The 23,729-nt window shown below is 40.0% G+C and overlaps 1 protein-coding gene across 2 annotated transcripts in view; it reads right to left on the bottom strand.

Moving 5' to 3' along the window:
- The window catches only part of SLC24A4 (solute carrier family 24 member 4), a 95,591-nt gene extending 73,261 nt beyond the window's left edge, over nucleotides 1-22,330 (bottom strand). For both annotated transcript variants that reach the window (XM_074909244.1, XM_074909246.1), the window contains exons 1-2: nucleotides 21,600-22,330; nucleotides 19,123-19,233 (exon numbers count right to left, since the gene is read on the bottom strand). In XM_074909244.1, the coding sequence (XP_074765345.1) occupies nucleotides 19,123-19,233; nucleotides 21,600-21,756 (268 nt within the window). In that variant the 5' untranslated portion in view covers nucleotides 21,757-22,330. The remainder of the gene's footprint in view (nucleotides 1-19,122; nucleotides 19,234-21,599) is intronic.
- Nucleotides 22,331-23,729: the final 1,399 nt, after the last annotated feature.

The following is a 23,729-nucleotide window of genomic DNA, read 5'->3' as shown; positions in this document are numbered from 1 at the left end:
ATAGTTTCAGTCCTTTATGTGTCTAAATTCGCTCCTAAGCTCAGTTCTCTGTCTGTAAAATGGGTCCAATAATCATTCTCTGCCTCTAGGGAGAGGAGAGGTTGTAAGAATAAATTACTTAATATTACTCATTATTGTTCAATCTGTTAAGTGAGGAGCTCACATATGCAAACGCTGTAGGCCACCTATGTAGAAAAGGTACTTTACCACAGCATATATTTCACTGAACTCTCAGTCTGGAGCAATGTCTGCTAATCAGTTCTGCTGACACGATCTGTAGAGGGACTTAGCAGGGGGAATAGTTGGAATGCGATCAATAGTTCATGCAAGAAGAAACCTTTGGTTGTGAACTCAGAACAGAAGAAATGAAGTGGTGACATGATGTTTACTCCTGAAGATTCAAAACACTGCTCTCTGTTAATCTGGAGTGTAATCCAATGTATGCATGCAACAGCTAATAATTAGAAGACAGATCTTGTTTCTTTTTCTACAAGCAATCTTTCTTTCCAATAGTACTGTTTCACAGTTTGAGAAAGGGTATCCCTCTCCTACTATAATATCAGTTCAAAAATAAGAAATTAAATTTTCTTCGAGGTCTCTGTTTAAGAGAACTCCAAATTTCTACCTTCAGCACAGCCTGTAAACAACATGCTTAAATGCTCTCCTGAATTAGGGCCATAATTTGATTACGTACTGCATGAGATCAAGCTGGTAGTTGATTTAAAAATATTTCCTTAAAACATCCACAGATGCAGAATTATATAATTATGCTATTTTAGACCATTTAATGAGGTTGCAAAAATGTACTAATACTAATTTGCCACTTGGAAGCTTGTGATGTTGGAATTACGGTTACTAACGCAGCCTGCCTTAGTAGAGCAGGAGGACAGAAAAAAACATCTTTGTGAAAAAAATACAACCTTCTAAACATTTTACTTAAGAGCAGTTTTGCTTTAGTATCTAAAGTAAACAGAAACAGAGTAGGACATGGTATACTATATAGGTTTTATTAGCATGCACTTGAGATGACCTCTATTACTCACTAGCATATTCAAACATTGGAAACACTAACAAAATGTTCACAAGACAAAACACAACTGTGTATTCTGCTCCTGCTTTGGTCACTCGCCACATGTGTACACATCAGTGACAGTAGGTATGTAACACACATCACAGAATCTCTCAGTTTGGCATCTTTAGCCCTAGGGTTTTTTAAATAATAATGCCACAGTAACATGACTTGTCTTGCAATCTTGTCTTTCAGAGTTTAAAATTCAGAGTTCTCCTGAAGAAAACTATATTTAACAAGTGCTCTAGGGCATACAATTTACATACAAGTGTCTGGAATCATAAAATAATGCTGACCATTGAGTGCCTGAAAAAGACAGAGTTGGTTGTTGTTCCAAAGGTAACAGGACAGAGCAACACAACTATGAGCACTGCTCTTGAGTGTATCTACTCAGATACTGTATGTTTCCATTATTTTTATGAGTTTGGCTGGTCAGCTAAATTTCTATTCCTGGGCTACACTGCACCTATCTGACTGATACAAAGTGGACTTGTTTTTCCCAAAGAGGGGAAAACACAGAACATGGTAGGACTATAAAGAAAGGGGACAAAATATTTCAGCTTTGATGTTTCAGCAAACATGCTTGCTTACTTACAGGAAAAAATATAATCTTTGTTTTCTGGTCAAATACACTCAATCAGAACATACATATTACTGAACAGCCAGAACCATGTCGGTATTCATATATAGCACTGTGAGGTTATGGACATTCCCCCAAAAAGGGACAAAATAAATAAATGAACACGAGGGGGAGCTGTAAGCGCAGAAGGAGACACACACAAACGGCACCACATCAAACTCTTGTGATGGCCCAATTTCCTCACGATTTCCATAAAATATACTCTCTCACTAACTTCTCTAGTTAAAAACAGTTTCATACCATAATAAGTGCCCTGAGTTTATTACAGTTTGTGTTCTTTGGATGAAAGAAGCATTGCTATGCATGTCCCAAAATTATGAAGTCTAATTACTACCTCAGCTACTCAGCTGTAACATACTCTGTAAATGAGACTAATAAACAGTGAGACATGCAGAAAGCCTACCACATTTTAGTGGCATTCCACACAGGAGCTAGCAATAATGTAACAGTGAGGATATAAACACTGGGAATTGTTTAAATACAGAATTTAAAAGTATATAGTATGAACAAGATACACAACACTCCTACTGATAGATCACGTGTGCATGCTCAGTAGATGAATGAAAAAAATCAATTAAAAAAGCCCTCAAAGCTACACTGTAGAAGATAACAACCAGTAAGATGATGCATGATATAGTGTCTAAGGAACAGTCTTGGCTTCTGCAGACTCAGGCTTCTGAAGAATTGAATCCTCCAGTGAAGGTTTCAGTCATAAGCTGAGCGCTGAGCTGCTGCCTGGGGCAGTGACAGCAGCAGAGGCAGCTGGGCTGCCTGACTGAAGGAACCTGCATGACAGATTTGGTGATGAACAGCATTTGAGGAGTGAGTCAGTAATGCCTAGTTGGTGGGAAAAGTAGATTTGGAGCACTCTATATAAACAACACTTAGGGGGTAAACTGCCAGTCCTGGAAGAGCAAGGAGAGAACAAGGGTCCTAAAATACTCCTTGTGTCCAATATGAGAGCTAGACACTGGGAGAAAGAATCAGCTGGTGTTTTGAAATCACATTCTCCATATGCAGATGGTGACAGTAAGCACAGCATCCTGATTTTTACTTCCTAAACTCCTTTCCTCTACTACATGTAATCAGTGAGAAATTAATAATGGAAAAGTCTAGTTACACTATACATCTCTTGTCACTTGTTCTATGAGACAGAGCAGTAATGCCTTCGGCAACACAAATGAGACAACTAAAAGTCCTGAAGAGTCATACATACACAAGTTCTTCCAAAATAATATTTGTAGTAGAAGGGTCTCTTAATGAAGGCAATTCACAAAAGCCTAAGACAAATTAAAGCAAAATGAAAAGTCATGTACAAAATGTAAAGAACTACAATGTAAAGGCAATTTAAGAAATAAGTTAGTCATGATTCTACAAATTTAGCTGAGCTTTTACCAAAACATACTTAGAACTGTGTCTCTGGAGATTGAATTTCTCTCAAATAACACTGACTATGAGGGATGTTTGTTTCAGAACAGAAAAGACACACCAAATTCATCCGACCCTCAGTGTGCAAAGTATTTGGGATGCCTGTCCCCACTGAGGATAAACATGGTCTACATGACTAACAGTCTGAATTTTAAATGGCTAATGTCACATGGAATCTACTCTCATCATAAACAACCAACATGATATGCATTACAGGGAACCAAACTTCTGATTATGTGTTCACTACTGTCTACAGAGCCAAATATTCAACAATTTTAAAAAACTAAAACACTGTCATCACTGGTTTTGAATGGGTGAATAATTAAATTTGCAGATATAACAGCTATAGCATAATTTGGCATGTTATTTGAAAGGCCTGTAATCTTGTCAATAAAGGGAGGAGTTACTTCAAATGCAATGTTCAATTTGAGAAACAATTTAAGTGTATCTTGTCTATACATAACTGCCTAGTGTCAAGTATTCAGTGGTTATGACTGTCTTTCTGTTTGTAGTATTCTACAGCTTCCATTACTGTAGCATAGCACCTCAGTCTAATGTATGCAACTTCACTGTACTTTTGTGAGACAGAAAAGTACTTTTAGTTTAACTCTGTAAATGAGGCCTGCAACATGGAGGATTAGATCAGAACTATGGAATTTAGGGCTAAAACAGGACTGATACAGAACTTGAGTAAGTCAGTCTAAGGAAACAACCCAGAAAGTCTGCACTAGCCGTTACCTATTCCTGGAGGAAGCAAGAATTCAGCACCTCCCTGTTTATCTTGCAGGTTCCCTAGGCAATTTCACCCACACAGAGCTACCTTCATCTGGGGAAAGAGGCAAATAGCTTTTACCTGAGCAACGTTACTCTCCAGTAACAGGGTAAAGCAGCATTAAAATCTACCAAAGCCCCTAGAGAGACTTGATCAATTAGGTGTGTGCTCGAAGTACTCCTTTCATATCTCACTAAGATTTAATTCAGCACCAAACACAGTTACTATGGCCATTTTCAATACAGAGGTTAAACATAAATCCTTCAATTTCCAGACTAGCACTCTCACACCTCACTGGTTGCTAATTCAAGACAGTACCACCTCTCCCTCAAAAAAAAAGATACAAATTGTATCTCAACTACAGCCCTAACATTTATTCATACAGTATAACAGTTTTGCATCTTTGCAAAACTAACTTACTAGGAAGTCAGTCCAAAATGAGTTCCAAACAGTTCCCAACCTGCTCCACAAGAACTGCTAACTTTTGAACATGAATTTTCTCCCACAGTCAAAGACCTTTGCTCTCCGATGCTTCACTGTCTCCCACCTCAAAAGCTCCTTGCTTTTGTTTAGTTTGAAAGATTCTGTATTGAGGGCAACTCATCCAATCCTACCTGACGTACTTGTCAAAAACCCATTCTGTGTTCAGAAGTCCTGACCATCTTCACTGGGAGTGCTGCAGGTACGATTTGGGGTTAGAAACCCACAGCACGCCAGAGAGAAAATACAGTTCTTCTAAAACATGGCAGAAAGTTTTCTTTGAGTTCTCCCCTGCTGTTGAAGTGACACGATGTCCAGGTGCCTAAGGATGCACTTAGTGAGACTGCCAAAGACTTCTAACTCCAACTGAGATCCAGAGAACTGAGAAACTTTACTCCAAAGATTTCACAGAGTATTTAGGTACTGAGGCCCTTAAAATCCCATTCTACACCCCATTTCTCTCTCCTGTTCAAGGGAATTTTCCTTACTGACATTAATGAGAATCAATTAGGTTTTGGTAACATATTCACTCCCAGAGAAACAATTTCTATGGACAGGGGTACAACTCACACCAGAATAGTATTTTGCTTTATTAAGTTGCCGGTATCAATTCCATAGCTTTGGATGCACAGAAATAGGTAAAGAAATTAATTTTTAAGGGGGACGCAGTACTTCTGGACCACGCACAACATTTGCTAATGTCACCTGGTGCTTTTCCACAGGCCAAGGACAACAAACAAACAGTCTTAAGCATAGAGATTTACAGTTTCTGCTTTACCACCCAAAGTCATCTACCATGATTCAAAGTACTTATATGCAAAAGATAGCACAAGAAGATTGCCTGGAAGTAATTCATTTTCATCGTCTCCCTCTCTGAGAGGGAAACACTTCAAGCAGTGGCTACTTTGCTTCCCACCAGACAAATTAGTTTCACTGTGATCTGTTTCAGATGTATAACCCATTAAATTTAAGTTGGTTGTAAAAGTCCACAGAAACCCAGTTTAACATCTTCCATCTGTACTGATTTAAACATTCCTCCTGAACAGCAACAATAACAGTTTTGAAATGTCCTTTCCCTTGGCTCCTCTCCTTCCTCCTACTTATCTATACGCTCTCTAATAATTTTGATAGCACAGGGATATTTCAGTCCTTTAACAATAAAATTGAGCATGTCAATGTTTTTGCTGTGTAATTAGCAGAGGAAATACAAACACCTGACAGCAAACTCTGTGATTTTGTATGATTTAATATCAGAACAGATTTTCACTGTTTAAAATGACAAATAAGCTTCACAGACTGCTACATAGTCCTGCTGTGAAAGAAAAAAATTCACAATAAATTAAGAGAAAACTTAAATTTTTTTCTCTTTTATAAGATGCATTAGTAACACAAATTAAGACTAGTGTCTCTGAGTGCCAAATTAAAGGATACTTCTCTCGGCAGAATTAAGATTTTAATACTTTGCCTTTGATCTGAATTACAGAGTATTCTTTAAATCCAAGAGCACAGAATTCCAGACTTCAATAAATAACCTGGAGCTTGCTAGCACAAATCTGTCAGCTAACAAATCACTCTTCATCTCTCCAAAGGCTGCATTTTTAGAAGTCATTAGATGGTCACCTCACACATTAGCTTTACAGATCATGTAAATATAATAGATAAAGACATATAAAATCTCCATTCCCCATTTCAAGTAGCAATGCTTCTCAAGAGTGTATCATCCCTGATGTAAATAAATCAGAAAACCTGCATGCAGGCAATATCTGCAGGTAATAATAGCAAGATCCTAGCTTCCACTAGATACAGCAGTCCAATGCTGCATTTGCTGTGCATGGAGAAGTCCTACTGATGTAAAGTGGCTTAGGAAGGGCCAGAGGGGCCACAACACTAAAATATCCCTTTGAAGAAAAAAACCCACCCCCTCAAAATCCCCGGTTTCTTCATGAGTCTAAGTCTCCACTTTGCCCTAACACAAGCTAAATGAATGATCCTTCCTGAGGTTTACTCAATGTGCTGGAAATGTCTCAGTTCGAGAAAGGATCAACAACTTCAGGTTAACTACGTGTTTAATTTTAAAGTTGTGCATAAATTCTGTACTAAATCAGAATGTTTGCTGAAGTGAGCCAAGTAAAATAATGGATTAGATCCATTGTGAGTATACTTAAAAATCTGCCCTTCAAACTGAATTGAAGGCACTGTAGTATGGGGTATTGTATCAAACTTCCAGTTCTAGACAGCTTTGTCCTGAGGCAAAAAAGATCTCCTCCAGGGACTGCTGTTTGTGTTCTAGTACCTCAACAGCAAAACCCCATTTCATAGTCTCTTTTTCCAAAAAGTGAACAAAAAAATGTCAACTAAATGAAAACTTAATCCAAACACCAGTAAATAAATGCAAACCTCTTAAGTCTAGCCATACATTTAGACTAATTTTGAGAGATGGGACTATTTCTGTAATACTGAATTGCAACCATGTTTGTGGAGGTCATTTCACTTTAGCTGAGATTTCACTCCAGCCTGTCCTCAACACTATGTGGGAGGTTTACATTAATCAGCTTTTTCTGAAGTTAAATTCTAGCATCACATCAATAGCTGTTACACAACATCAAGAAATAGAAGCTGTGCTGATTTATGAAAGCCAACCTGGTTCTATTTTCAAGCAACTGAATTATCAGATATTTTCCCCCCTAAAAATATTTTACAGCATAAAGCTAAATGTTTTAATTAAGAACAAATAAATACAATGATGCATAGTGCCCTAAAAATGCCAGAGCTATTTTACAGCTAGCATTTACTTTTGCTAAACTGGGGGGGGTGGGGGGGAGATAAAAAAAAAAAAATTTTAGAGATTTTTATCATCAACAAGTACTTCACAATGGTATGATTTTTCTCACAACTTTAATTATGTGTTTCTATCTTCATATATTGGAGAGTGAACATTTTCCCAGAAGGGAGAAAAAGCACACTCATTTCCTGAGTTTGTTTCAAATAAAATCAAATTATCAGAAATATATTCTCATAAAACAGACTATACAGCTCAATAGACAGTAAAGCCAAATTTCTATTCTTAATTTTTGTTATTTTGCAGTGGTAAAGCTGCCTGACACTCACAGCAGCGTCTGAAGGAACACTCATGTAATTTAAGCCTTTTATACTCTTCGAAAATCTTTTGGTTAACGGAATTTTTCTCTAAAAGAAAAATTTTTTTAAAAGGGGGTGGGGTGGGGAAGAGAGAGAATAAAGTCAAACACATATCCAGTCAAAGCACACACGTATTCATATATCAGACTTCAGGGAGAATTAAAGCACAGTGTAACTCTGGTTAATCTCATAATTACAAGAAGCTTTTATCTATGGCTATTAAATAATACGATTCAAGTTGCCTCTCCAAGTGTATAAAGTCACTGTGCAACTAAAATAGCAAGTCACTGAAGGGTATGCTACACCATTTACATAAAGAAGAGAAAGTACATTTTTAGCAATTACCCTTGTAAAAGAATTACTGTTGTTTCCTTAACACACAAGGAAATAATATTTACTAGTATATATATTTATATATATAATATATAAATAATATATAATATTTACTAAGTAGTAGTAATAATATTTACTAGTAGAATGCAGATGCATACATTGGGAACATAATGACTGTAAAACTTTGAATTTTTACTTCTGTAAATGCCTAATCTGATACACTATTTTAAAACAAGCAATCTATTTGGTTTTCCCATATTAAAGATAAATTTTACAGGCAGAAAAGGAGGAAAGGTGTTTTTGCAGAGGCAAAAAATAAATAATCAGAGCAATGGACTGAATAATCTGAGGATAAGAAATACATGCCTCATTGACAAGCTACACTACATTTACACTCACTCTAATTCAGAATTTATACTCTGGCACATAAGTAGGTGCAAATCTACCACAGAGAAAGCCAGGATCATTTTCATTCTCTACAGAGAACAAGGCTTACTACTATAAAGATGATTTTCATGTTCAGAGCCCAATCTAACCGGATAATATTTGTAGAAGGGATAAAAGGATCTAGGTTCCCCACTAGTGTTCAATTAATTTTTTGCTCCCTGGGGTGGGGGAGGCGGGGGGAAAGCCTAAACTTTTTCTGAAGGAATATAGAGGAAAATCCTAAAGGGCAGTCTGGGCTGTCTGCAGCCCAGCTAGAACTGGGGATTTCCTGGTCCCCATGCCATGCTGAAACACCGGATCTGAATCTCTTGGAGTAAAGATCTGTGTATAAGGTTATTATGCAGTCCTGTACAGTTCATGTCAAGGCACAGAACTACTGAACATAAACTTCAGCTACTACACTAAAACAGTTATTAAAACAAACGTATCTATAACTTACAAAAAGTAAAGGAAGATTTTGTTGTAAAAACTCTAAACAAGATGAACAAAGATGTCTTCGCTTAGTAGTGACTGAACTTAGTTTTCTGTACAAAACAGATGATATTTATACTATCAGTCAAGATGTCAGTTTAGGGTCATGTCTGTAGGAACTCCAGAATCATGAGATATCACTCCCTTCTACAGCCTGAGCACAGTGAGATGTCACAGGGCTAAATGCCCTACCACAGATAGGTACACAGACAATACTGGCCAACATAGCCATTTTCCACCCTACACTTTGGATTCAGGAGGTCCTCATCTCTTCCACAAGTTATCAGATACACTGCTTTTTACAGTTGAAAACCTTTTGGAGAAGGACAAAATTGACCCACAGACCACAGCTTGGCCCCTGTCAAAAGTATCTAGAAGTGCAATCTCTCCTCAGAGCTTCATAGCAGTGCTTAACTCTAAGAGTCAGCGATATAAAAGAACCAAACAGAATCAGCTACTGGATTGAAGGGAAGAATTCTAGTTTTGAAGATGATCATTTTATTCATTAAGCAGCATATTGTATACACATCACTACTCCCATCCCATCTGCAATCTCATCACAGAATAGTAATGCTAGTGGCATTTGTATTAGCATTCAACCCTGCAGGGGCTGGAATGGGGGAGAAAACATCAAATTTTGAAAGTGTCAACAAAATCAAAAGATTCTGCAAATAATTTAATGCATTCCACCAAATCTGACCAATTTCAAAAGCCACTGAGCTAACAGAAGCAAAATACTTTTTAAGACACTCAAATGCTTGTATGATCAGGGCAACCATTCTTTTTCCAATGTAACATCTGTCTTATATGTGCAGCAAACTGGTCTTGTACCTACATCTATGTGTAGTAACTGTCTCACCAGTTTGTAAGTAAACAGAATTTCACAAGTAATTATTTAGCAGAGATGTAATTATTCTTTAGTCAGCATTTTTTTCTTTAAAACAAATTTGAATCCAGAGTGCAAAATGGATATCATGATTGTTTCATAGTTATAAATACACCTTTCAACATAAGCAATTTGTGCTAATTTAGCTACCTCCAACACTACATGAAGAGTAACATTACTTGTGCTGTCATAACCCCATAACAGATGAGACAATCACACTCTGAGTTGGGTAGGTCCAGACTCTGTGCTCTGTAGAAGATAACATTGAATGAAGTTGACAAATTTCCATTTACCAGTCTGTTGTCTTGAAGAAAAAGCAGCCCAGCTCCAACCTTTAATTACCTAAGTAGTTCTTACTAAACTTAGTTGCCCTGAATATCCACAGATTAAAGCAGTTCTGGAGATGATCCCTGATAGTCTTTCCAAGTAAGAACTCTCCCATCAGGTGCAGTTACTAATCAATCCTGGACAACCAAATAACTATAGTAAACCCATACCAAATTAAAAAACATGATTAACTTCAAATCTGAAGTACCTGTTCCACACTCAAAAGTCAGTTACGATCAAGCAAAGAAGATTTTCACCAAATAACTAAACCAGAAACAGCATCTTGCCATCCAGCAACAAATCTGTAGGGCAGAACCTCAGCTGCTGTAAACTGTCACGGCTCTAATGACATAGTGGAGTTAAGGCGGTGTACACCAGCACAGACATCTCCCAGAAACTTTAAAGAACAAATGCCTCTCTCTTTGAGAGTCTATGTTTTGGGCTAGAAACTCACAAAATTCAAAGCATATGCTGATTTGCAGTAAAGTTAAAAAAAAAAAAAAAATCTATTTTCCCCATTTCAGTCTCTTTGAGCTTCTAAACATGAGTTTCATCCATTTTAATTTCACCATTCCTGAAGTTTAAATGTTTCCCACCATCTGTGAATATTTACATCTTGCTATTCAAAGGTTTAAATACCTCTGTGCAATAGATCCAGTCATATTACCCCCAACCCACTGAACAAGTGAGTATATCATATGCAGGGGAAAAATAATTCATCAAGTTTTGGCAATCTCTGAGAATAGCCCAACAAGCAAGTACGTACAGAAACTGAACGGGTAGAGTCTAAATTATCTTCTTTCTTGGCAATCTCTGAGAATAGCCCAACAAGCAAGCATGTACAGAAACTGAACTGGTAGTCTAAATTATCTTCTTGTTCACAGGAAGGCACATTCGTCACTGTTCCCCACTAAGGGTAGAGAATGTCATTTCAAGAATGTTAATGCAGCACCTGTCATTAACATTAAAACCATTAATTTAATGTTGCAAAAAAGAAAACAATTGAACGAGCACATATACATGTATAGCCTGTGTTCTACCTGAAGTGTCTGCTCTGCTGTACTTCAACTAATCAGTAGAGTCCCAGCAGGAATGAATTTGACTCAGTTTCTAAGGCTATTATATTTGCTGCTATAATGTCTTCAATGTCTGCCAACTTTAAAGACTAAAGGAAACCATCACTCTTTATTGCCTGAAGGTCCTGCCTTCCTGTAGAACAGAAATGAGCCAGTTTAATTATCAGCAGGTTCATGGAATATTTTCAGCCTGCTAGGTGGATAACCACATCGATTCTGTAAAAAGTCATTAGCGTTAACAAATACAGTAATAGATTTGTATAATAAAATTTTGTAACTTCTGAAAAAACAATTATGAGCATTATCAGAAATATTAGCAGAACAAAGCTTAAAATTAATTTACTGTAATTAAATTGCACACTTTGCCTAAGTGTATTTTTAAATCAGTCATTTTGACCCCCAAAACAAACATTGCGATTCAGAGACAGAGTTGAGGTTCAGGAGGGTCTGGTTTTGGTAAGTTGTGCTATATCTAGATGGTATCATTAGTACAAGCTCTGAAAATGTTATCTGTTGATAACAAATCCATGCTAAAAAAAAAAAAAAATAGTCAAAGTATGGATATAAATTGTGAATGCTTCCACTTTTATGTGTCAAACACAAGGCTGAAAGGTAGCTCTTTTGTATCTCATGCCCTTTTTAGAGACTCTGATTTTTGTTCTAGATTCCTTGCCCAATCAAAACAAAATCTCTCAGCACATTTTGATTTTTCATATCTCTTTTCTCACTTCTTCTGCTTACTACTTCTCAGGGCCTGCCTCTTTGCCCTGATATTCTCAGGCTTCTCCCATAGTTCATTTTCCAAATTCAGCCTCCCCTCACTCATATCTTTGTGTCCCTTTCACCCATCCTCCAACTCCAGGCTCCATCACTGGATAATCTTAGTCTTTCTACCACACAGTTCCAAACCATAAGTTTCTCTATCTCTCTTGCAGCTTCTGATGACAGTTTTCTACCTCCAGGTGCTTTTCACAATCTACTTCCCTGCAGCCCAGTTCTGTGCCTGTCCAGTTTTGCCTGAATCCTCCACAACGGTGGTCCAAGCTATGGACTGATGAGACACTGAGAGCACGGAGATGAAGTAATGAAAGCAGAAGTTTAACATTTATCAAACAATCCAGTGCCTCATAAAGACTCTGTCTTAGGCCGACCCCAAAAGTATGGATTAATGCTCACAGACTGATCTACAATGCCTTTTCCACCCACTTCCCACATCAGTAAAGAGAGGTGTGGTAACAATCTGAATGACACAAAGCAAGACAGCAGCATTTTCTGTCTCAATTGCAGTACACAGTGACACATCACAGACAATAAGGTAAAAATCAAGGACTGAAAATTAAATTGCCATGCATAAGGATGGGTAAATTTAAACACAGCTTTTATACCAACAGCACAATTTTCTGAGTGGAAAACAAAGCAGATTTCCACACAAAAAGGTCTACCTGCATGGTCATACTAGCGAAGAACAGATCTAAATACACACACATTATTCCACATAAAGGATGAGACAGTCAGCAATACCATGGAGATCTGCATGCCCAAGTCACATGAACTTTGATTTTGAAATTCCCAGTTCAGTATTTCAAAGATATCCTGAGCAAAATGTAACTCATTTGGTTTCCATACCAGATCACAGGAAACTCAGATTGGATGGAAACTCAGGGAGGTCGTATGAGCCCAAACTTCTGTTCAAACATTATCTTTGCAGAAGCCTAGATCAGGACTGAGGTATCTGGATTTTATTCTTTGTTCTACCACATATTTTCTCTTTGAGTTCAGGTCACTAATTTACACGGCTGCTGTGTGCCTGAGTTGTCTGCAGTCACAGAAAAAGAGATGTTGCACTATTACTACATTAACATTTGAGAAATGCTTAGATAATATAGTTTGAAATACAGGCACACATCTATATATTAGATATGGGCTAATATGGGAAACTTTAGATCTTAGTCTAGCACTCCAGTGCATTCAACCTGGGTGTTTTGTTCCACTGAAAGAAAGTAAGGGCCTGTATCCACAGACACTAGATTTGGTTCCGAAGTTGCTATATTTTAGAAATTCTGATTTTTGTTACAAGCCTGTTTCTCAGTTCCAGAGCAAAGATTTAGCTTGGAAAAGTTTTTATCCACAGTGTGCTTCAACAGGACCAATACCAACTATAAATAAATCTGAGTCATATCAAATAAAGATTATGTCGAGTAACATTTTTATTAGGTTGAGGAACATATAGTAATATATTAAACAGTACATATTTTTGTTTCATTTGTCCTTGTTTACTACATCTCTAAATGGCATTTAGTCAGACACAAACTACTTCCTGCAAACTTGGCACCTAGACCTGGGGAAATGGATAAATTACCCTGGAGTTCATATTCTGTTCTCAGCTCTCCAGGGGATGCTGCTGGCAGGTTGAGCCGAAGCACAGGGATGTTTGTCTCCTTTCTTTCTACTATTTTGGATGCCAGTATTAATACACTGCTAGAAAGTGAACAGCTCCGAGAGCTGGTTACTTGTTAAATTCTAGCTTCAAACAAAGCACATTTCCTAAACTGGTTCACAAAAAAATAAGCAAAACACTTTTCCCAATTAACTTCAATGACATCTACCTGCCAACTGTTTTAATACCCACATCAATAAGCCAGGAGAAGTGTGTCAGAAGTTCAAGCTAAATCTAGGTGTGAATTCTGATTAAGAGACCTTGGGAACCACACAAGAAAAGCTTGCCATTAAACATTTGTTATTTGCTCTCAACTAGTCCACTAAAAGTGGTTCTAAATTGTCACACATCTATCTCCCCCAGGAAACAGAAACCATCCAAGTGAGATCACAATGAATTAAGTTTACTGCTCAGCACCTACATGGACAAGAGTGAGTCCAGAGACAGCAGGGCAGAGGGGGGGAGCCAGCAAGGAACAACCTAAAACCAACAAAACCCCACAAGCATATGCCAAGTGGCTACAGAAGTAAGCTACATGCTAGACGGTTAGTAAGTCTTTCCACTACATAAATGGGCATCTGTGCCTATTCACTGGACACTGCACCTATATGTTACGTGAATACCATATGCATAAAGGAACTAAGAAATTTTTTCTTAAACTTTTTCTCATTTTCATTTCCTTTTAGACCAACACAAGAACAGGATAAGGCTTCCTGGTCTTTAGGGGCATAAGACATTGGAGTAGAGAAACATTTTTAAGTCAGAATGTATGCACTATCAATAAATCTATCATGCTACAACAGCTGCACATTTTCTATGCATCAAGGCATACAGCAATCTGACTAAAAGGCTAGGGGGAAATACTTGTGAATAACATAACACAGTATCTGCATTACCTCAACAAGACCACAGTCCTTCTGTGCTAGGTACTGTATGTATGTATAGTAAGAGAACCTGCAGGTCATGCTGAGTTTACCAGTTTAGACTGTTCATGAAACAAAGGGTTAGAGTGAAATTATTCATACCACCTCCTCAAAAGTGGGGGTCTAAGGCATTTATCCCTGTTAAAAAACAGAAGTTTAATCTGGAGAAGATCACAAGCACATTGTTTAAAAGAAATACATATTATCACATTGCTTAAAGAGAATTTACATCAGCAAAAAATGACATATTCCACCACCACCAAAAGAATGTTTAAATCAGCATTTATCACAGAAAATTTATAATCTTATATATTAAGGTTTCTATAAAGATTAAGAAAAAGAGGATACATCAATCCAGCATATTGAGAATGATATATTTAACTAAGCACTGCGTTTGTTAAATAAACTTGATGGAAATCAATGCTTCCTATAGTGTCTTTACTACAAACGTACAAGAAATAGCTTTTTCTATCCTTTTGGAAAATTATTCTGAAGAGACAGTTCTGTCTCCTCTACACCATCATTGATTGTGAGAACACCATCATTGATTTTTGTAGAAAAAGTAACAGGCTCTTGTACTCTCTATGGTATGTTAAGAAAACTGTCTAAGACTGTAGTTTCTTTACAATGTATCACATCCTACATGAGTCCCCAAGGTTATAACTAACAGTGTAAAATATACACAGACTTAATGACTTTTGATACTGACTCAGAACTCAGTTATACATATGCTGCTGGGAAACTCATTTTATTTCACTGTAGAAGACTGATTCTTTCTCTCTCAATGCAAGAACAAAAAGCATTGCTAGAATGTGTGTTTTAAGTCTAAAAGTAAAAAGGCAAAATGCCTCAGAAAGAAGTACTAACCCCTGCCTTTCCCCCAACCCACAATTCATCTTTACCCACTGATAACAGTGGGAGGAGCACACTTGAACCAAATCCCCAGCTATTTAAAATCAGTATAGCTCATGAACTGTCCATGACTGACAAACTGCTGGACAGAAAACCCCACTGACGCTTTCACTTTCAAGGCAGCTCTCTGACTAGCATCAGAAGACCAATGGAAATATATTCCAATACATTTCTAATTCACAGCAAATAGTTTAAATATTCTTTGTACTGTATACACGGATTACTTGAAAATATTCGCAACAGAAGGAAGTCCAGATCAGTTGCTTTAACACAAGTGGAGTGGAGTCACACAGTCAGAAACATCGCATCACCCAGTCACCCCAGCTTGTAATTGCTCTGCAAACGTTACTCAGAGTTCTGGAGGACATAGAGACATGGAACACTGTGAAACAAGAGGCGAGCCATTGGAGCAGAGAAGCTATAAATCAGACTTGCTGGGCAGATGGCACTGCAAGCTAGCAAGCCGATGGCAGATGGAAGTAAGAGCTTGGATAAGGCAAAAAAATTGGTTTTGCAAACTAATGAGATCTGTTAAGATGCTAGAGACAACTACTCTCCCTTTCTGATAGTTCTGCTTTAAGTGAGGGTCAGATCAACCCCTCCTCCCACAGACATTTACACAGGAAAAGTTTTCAGAGCCATGAAGGAAAGGTAGCTTGGTTTCCTTCAAAGAGGGATACCCACAGCAGCCATCCAGGAATTTACTCAACATGAAATAAGCATAAAATTCATAATTCAAAAATCCCATAATTCAAAAATCTCACAGAATTTTCGAAGCTGAGTCTTCTACATACAATCTATAAACCCTCCAGCATGGCTTCAGGACAATATAAAGACTTGTATCTTCTCATGGCAGAGGAGATTCCAACAAAGGGGAAGTTTCAAGACAGGAGGGATCTTTAATGGAAAAATGCTACACAACCCATTAACTTTGGCGAGGATTTTAGTCCAGACTAGAACTTCATTCTCACAAATGCTCCACCTCCTTCCTGCAGCTGACCTACAGCCCCTTTGCTGCTGTTACAGGATAGGTAGTATCCTGTAGCTTCTTATGACTGCAGAATAGTTACTATCAGGAAAAATGTGTAGCACCTCTTAAGATATTCATGAATATCACTCTCTCTAACCCCGAAATGTTAGAAAACCTTTTCTCCTCTACTTATATATATATATATATACACACACATACACACACACACACACACACACACACACATATATATTTTCCTTTCCTTTGTCAAAGCCTCAGGGTTCTTTTTTAAAGCAGCATTTCCAAGACTTCAACGTTTTTTCTGTTCTGATACAATGGCCCCAGAAGCATTAATAATGTTTCCAAAAGAACACAATACAAAAAAATCTACTTCAGTAAATTACACAATCTCAGTGTAAGCCATGTGAGCTTCTAGCAGATAGCAGCTTCCACAAGCTTCTAACATTACTTCTAGAAGCTTATAGAGGTTTTTCTCCCAAGATATATTACCAAGGGTGAGCCTTTCTTACCATTGTTGTAAACTGCAAGGATCTCACGGTCTTACAAACTTCTATAGCTGCAATTTCTGACAACTTGGGATTTTTTTTTTATTTGCATGTAAGAAAAAGGGGGTGAAGTGGTAAATAAATTAACTTTGTTGAAAGCCTTTAGGAAAAGGGAAGTAAAGCTACAGACTTGTGTGGGAAGCTAATAAAGAGGGAGCACAGCAATAGCACTGCAATGACACAAAGGATTAACAGGCTCTCAGCAAGAACTGGCATTTCCAAAGGTATTATGAAGTTCTTGTATCCTAAACACACACAGAAAAACATCCACATAACATAAGAAAACTGCTATATACCATATACACACCCATGTGTTTGTACGGCCCCTAGTCTTACAGCAGATACAGAAATGACACAAGTACAAGTAAGTACTTCTCATAAAGGAGCCTACAGAGAGCACGTATTCATACAACATAGATACATATTAACTATCTGTTCTTAAGGTTTAAAAAACAGAGTGAAAAACCAAAAATCCCAACCCAGAAATAAAGTCCAGCCATTTAAAGTGTTTGACAGCACATTCCTGAGATTTTCACTACACTGGGATAAGTATGTGACTGAAAGCTTGCATATTCCAACTGAGAATCCACACTCTCTCACCAATTTTCTATGCAATCTTGATCAAGTCTCATGACCTTTCCTGGGACTACTTTTTCCAGATGTAGTCATGGGGTTACACAAGCTACATTCCCATGGAAATGAGCTATGCTACTTGCTCCTTTTTTAGGATAGGTTTTAGGTCATTGTACCTTCTTCTCAATACAGGCAAATCTCAATCTTTGGCTACTGGAGGAGAAAAACAAATAAACAAAAAAACCCACCAGGAAAAAACCCCAAAACCCAACCAAATCTGAAGAAGCAGAAAATTTTTACTGAGCAGTAACAACCATGGGATCTTATAGACCCATTCGGATCCAACAAACATAAATTTCAGATATTTTCAGCTCTCTTTATTTGCAGATATCTTACATCTAGCCACTCTTGCAGCATCTAAATCCCCCCTTCAGCTGCAGAAGATACACAGAGATAAGTTGTACATAACTGTAGAATAACAGGAAGTGACTAAAAAAATGCTACAATTGCAATCCTGTGACAGATTTGATCTGTAAATCTATGTTCTAACAGAAGAAACACCTTTAAAAAGAGCGGATAACTCCAGTAGTGTGACTAGAAATCACTTAATTAATGCAAATCTTACAATATTTTTCTTAAAACCTCAGCATCCTAAGGCATATTGGGGCCTCTCTTGTGACCAGCTCTTGTGCTTACAGAGAAAAGTACACTTCAATGACCCAAATTTCAGAAAACATATCAAAATGACTGGACTGTACTTTTTAATTCCAATTGTTCTTACAATTTTAAAGGAATGGAAGGAGCTGAGCTACTGCTCCAAACTCTTCAAACTTCTTCTGGGGCTGACAGTATTCCAAAAGTCATGCTGTCACTGTTAGCAAGAAGGCACAGATTCGGCTGTCAATAAGGACTTGATCAGAGAGTCATATTTAAAAAAAAAATAAAAATCTGAACTTTAAATTAATTTGGCTAGTGCCATTGGCAAAATGTCTCATCTCCCACACACTGTAAACCACAGAGAGGCAAGGAGAGAGAGAAAGGAAATACACACTGGAAAGACAGATGGGAAAATGAAAGCATTGTGGACTAACACTGATATTAAAATGCGTCATCTATCCCTGCCCTCAATCAATTATTACTGCCTGGCTAGGCTAGATATCCTGAAGTAAAATGAATTCCAGGGTTTCCATATTACTTACCTCATCATCCCCCTCCACACAATATAAATTCCTACTCTGAATACACCGTTTATCATTAAACTAGCAAAACATGATTAAATATATAATGGTAATGAACACAAATTACTGTGCTCAGATGGTATCTCAAACACTGCATGTTTAGCTCCCCATAGTTTCAAGAAGAGGACACCTCTCATTTAGCAGTACAATATACACATATCAGCTAGATAGGAATAATCACCAAAAGAAATAAAATTAGAGAAACCAAATCGTCAGTACAAGTTTCATAATGAACCCAAAACATCCTTATATCTGAACATTAACTTTTACGTTTGATAAAGTCATGGCATTATATGGCACAATAAACCTTATTTCTACACAGAATAGTCCTGCTTCTTTTTCATGTTTGACACTTTTACATTTACTCTAATACATCACGGCACTATGAACTACATCTCGAGAGCTTGTAAGACATGGCAAAGTCTCCCCATCTTACCTGGTTCTGTACAGTTCTTTTCTTCATGTGTCCCATTAGGTGATGCCATCAACCTTCTATTCCTCCACATTTCTGACGAAGCACGTCTGTCTACAACAGTTGATTCTCGGCCTATATTAAATAGAAAGAGGTTATGCGCACTGTCACTAATTTTTTCATGCATCATCTTAACTGGACTATGTCACCTCACTCGCATGGAGCACGGACTGACCATCAGTACGTGAATGCAGCAAAATCATATGTGACTGGGGCATGTGCCAACATACTTACAGTAGGTGCTCCTAGAGACATGAAACTAGCTACTGCAGTATAAGAGCTGTTCACATGTTCCGGCTATCAGCATACCTGGCTGTGACCCACAACGGGAAAATATTCTGCAGCAAGCAACTGCTGAAGCCTGCACCTGTGAAACTCAACACTTAACAGTTCCAGTAGATGAAACCAACCCAGCTATGCTGACATGAGCAACAATCACACTTCCATTTAGTCATCTGCACTTGCACATACTACATTACTGATTTCTCAAAAAACAAAAATGCATATGGACATGTTCCAGTTACATTTTGGTTTATTCTGAGTCTAGGGGCTGATCTTTTCAGTGTTGGGTATACTTGATAATACCAATCCCTAAAATAACTTGTCAAAGAAAATGGAAAATAACTGTACTGTGAATTCCCACAAGCTTTAAGAAAAACAAACTTCTTTAGAAGCCAATGGAGCTTTTGCCTAAACTCGTATTCCAGAAGCATTCTCAATAGAATCTGCTGAATAGAGTACAGAAGGAGCACTTGTGATAATGCAGAGTATGCAATTATAATAATCAAAGGAAGAATAGAACCTCTTAATTAAATCACTTCCATCTCAACCTTATCCATTTCAAATGAACATATTATAATAACAAAACTTCTTCCACGGCTGATCTTGGAGCTTAAATTCAGTCATCACATAATGCTTGTGTTTTGTTACAATGACTCTTGCAAAAAAATCTTGAAAGTTAGTTTGGCTAGAATATTTGCTAAAATATTCTGATGCCACAATTATAAGAAACATAGAGAACAGATGGTCAGTGTTTATGGATACAATCTACTGCAAATTAGCCAGCTGAAAAAAAAATACCTGATGCAGCATACCATCAAAAATTAGGTTATGAGAGATTTAGCTGATAACCCAGGAGATTAAAAACTTTCATTAGTCATGACATTTTTCATGTAAACCTAAAGAAGTTCTGGAAAACTGTTAATCTGTAGCAAAAAAAGACCCCTCAAACTACATAAACATAATCATACCCCAATTACTTGATTTCACAAACCAGTAAATTTATGAAAATAAATAGCCGATGCAAGGAAAAAAAAAAAAAAGCATAGGCATGACAAACAGTTCTAAATAAAGAAAGCAACAGTATACTCTAAAACCACAATTTTAAAAAAATTTAAAGTTCTAAGATGAGCAATATGGTAATATGGTCTAAGACACTGAATTCTTATATGGATGGCTTGTTGCCATCCTAGATATATCTTAAACAACCCAGGCAATAATTTGAGCACAAGAGCGTCAGAAAGTATGACAAGTTCCACCAGATTTTTCTTCCCTAAAGCATACATTCTGCTGAAGTCTGATTTTCTTATATTAAATGTGGACGTAGGACCTGGGCTTAGTTTGATTTTGTTCTTAATTCCTCAAGGACTGTTGGCAGTCCTACCTAGAGACCCATGTGCTGCCCCAGCAACCTCAGACTTCGTATCTGAGGGATGCAAAGCGTTATTGCAGGAAGAGGGCCTGAAGCTGCACACTTGCAGCCCAAACTGTGCCAGCAGGCGGGAAAAAAACCCACGAAAGGGAATGATGTGGTTAATTATAAAATGCATCAGTTTACCAAGACGGCACTTGCACAGAGGATGCAACACTCTCTATAAAACCTGAGATTAGCACTGCTCCTTGCCTAAAATACAGAATTTTCTGTCAAATCCACACTGTAATTTGGGGGGGGGAGGAATGGAAAAGATGGAGAAAAGAAGCAGTAGCAGCTGATGGAGGTTTACAACCTAAGGATAAAAATGAAAGGTGGCCCCAAGTTGCAGAGGGGACCACAGGCGGCTGGAGAGGAATCAGCCCTAAGGCAGCGGCGGGGGAAAACGACTTCGGGGCCGTTCCCAGGCTCGCAGCTGCCCCGTGGTTCCCCGTCGATCCCCGACCTGAAGCCCCCCGAGTGGCGGGCGGACTCGCAGCCGGGAAGTCCCTGGACGTCGCTGCCCCCTCTGCCCGGGGCTGCGGCCACGCACCCGCGCGGCGCGGGGGCTTCTCCTGAGGGGCCCGCTCTGCTCCCCGGCCTCGCCCGCCCGCCGGGGTATTTCCACCGAGAAACTCAAATCGGCAACAGCCGCGAGCGCTTGACACCGCCGACCCCCGGCTGCTCCCGGGGCGGCTGCCCCCGGGTCGCCCTCCCGGGGTCCGCCGGTTCCGCCGCCACAGCCACTCACCCAGTCGGGAGAGCAGGCTGGACATGCACCAGACGAAGAAGAGGATGGCGCAGATGAAGCCCAGCTGCTGCAGCAGCATCTCCCGCCTCTTGCGAACTTTCCTCAGCATCAGCAGCATGGTCTTCGGGGGGGCGAGCGGCGTCTCGTCCGGCTCCATCGGAGCAAGCGCGGGCGCCGAGGGGGCGGCCAGCAGGTCGCTCCGAACGCGGGGATCACTCGCTCACTCACTCACTCACTCACTCCCGGCAGGTCCCAGCGGACGGCTCCATGCCGGGTGGGCTGCAGCGCGGAGAGAAGCCGATGCCCAGCGCCTCAGGTCGGCGGCGGCGAAGCAGAGAGGCGGGAGGAGGCGGTCGGGGGCGCGGGGAGGACGGCGGCGGCGGCAGACGGGGGAAGGGGGAGGGCGAGGGCGAGGCGCCGCTCTCAGGGGCCGGGCTGAGCCCCGCGCCCCACACGCACCATGGCCGGCGGCGGCGGCGGAGGAGGAAGCGGCGCGGCAGCGCCCCGCGCTCCCCTGGCAGCGGCCGCCCCACAGCGTGCCGCGGGCCGCGAGTCAGCGCCGAGGGACGGCGGCATCCACGCGCTCCCTGCCCGCCCCGGCCAAGTGTAAAGTTCGTCCTTTACCCCCTCCCGCCGCCGGCAGGTGAGCTCAACAGCCGCCGCCGCGGGATCGGCCAGCCCCGGGGCTCCCGGCGCGGCGCCGAGCGGCCACTCAGCCCCGGCGGGCGGGGGCTCCCCGCACCGCCCGGCCCCCTTCTCCCCGCCTCTCTCCCGCAACTTTGTGGGTGCTGCTCGGGCACCCATGGCAACGCGCAGGCACCTCCCCCCCACACCTCTTTGCGGGGGCGGAATTAACCGGCCAGATGAATCCTGTCCCCCCAGGGGCGCGGGAATCTCCCGCTCTGGGTGCGGCGGGGCCCTCCGGGCGGCGGCCGGTGGCCGGGGGGAGGCGGGCGGGGTGCTGGTGCCGTCTGGGCGCTTGCACCTGTCTCTGGGAGGCGCGTTTCGAGATGGGCTTCCACGGGGGGAAGGGGCACTTCTGTGATCCGCGCTGTAGCCCACGCATGGTGTAACGACACAAAGTGAGCGACCCGTTTTGTGAAACAGCGGTAAGTTCCAGACTGTCCCAAAGCAGCCTCTTTTTTCTTTTTTTTTTTTTTTATTTAACTAAAATTTGCTATTTACGTTAATTAAGTGGTTACTGATAGCCACCGAGAACAGTTCTGGGAACTTCCTACAACAGCACAGTCATGGGTTCTGTATTCCTTCCAGGTACCCAGAAATGTTCTGCATGTCAGGGAGCCGTGTAGACAAAACAGGATTAACTCATCAGATCTTCTTTTCAATACAGCATTTGGTTTACAATGGAAGGCCTTTCGGGTGATTCCCTCTGGATCTCTGTCCTTGTACTTCAGAACATATATCACATGATATTTGGCATTATTTCTAATGGTGTTGTGATTATAATACAAATATCCAAGCCTACAAAAGCAAATCTTCACAAATAAAACATCACTAATCCTCTGTGTTTTCCCATCTTCATGCAAATTTGGGGTTTTTTTATGTTTATGAATTATATCTGCTACAGCACAGTGATCAGCTACACATGTGAAATGGCTCTAGATTCGTGCTGAAGACTGCCCAGTTGTCTCAAGTGCAAAAGAGATTAAAGGAGCTGGAGAACCAAAGAGAAGCAGTTGTGTTAACCTTGTTGCTTGCCTGCACACACATAGCTACAGAAATTTGTGGGCCTTAACTGTTCAGGCTCCAGGGGCACCTAGGCTCTGATGGGCCTTTTGACTTTCTGATTTATGTTAAAGCAGGAAAACAACTGCATATTAGAAGAATGGCACTAAGACCTGCCCCGGTCTCCTCTCTTTCATTCCCTTTATAGCTGCTGAGAGAGGAAATACAACTCTGAAAACTCTCGCCTACTACAAAAAAGGTAGTAGAGAAGATTACAAGTCAGTTTGTGTCCCTTTATTTTTCTCCATGGCCATGTAGAAAATCTCAGGTGAACCCAGACTGATAAAAGCCATCCCTGACTGAAAGAACTAGTGGGCTAATTAGATGCAGAGGCATGAAAAGCTGGATAACGGCAAGTGAAGCTCTTCAGATCAGGGCTGTTAT

Source organism: Athene noctua, chromosome 6 (genome assembly GCF_965140245.1).
Source record: "Athene noctua chromosome 6, bAthNoc1.hap1.1, whole genome shotgun sequence".
In the NCBI taxonomy this organism is placed as follows: Eukaryota; Metazoa; Chordata; class Aves; order Strigiformes; family Strigidae; genus Athene; species Athene noctua.
Note: the sequence above shows the minus strand (reverse complement) of the source record. Positions and strands in the feature narration are given on the sequence as shown.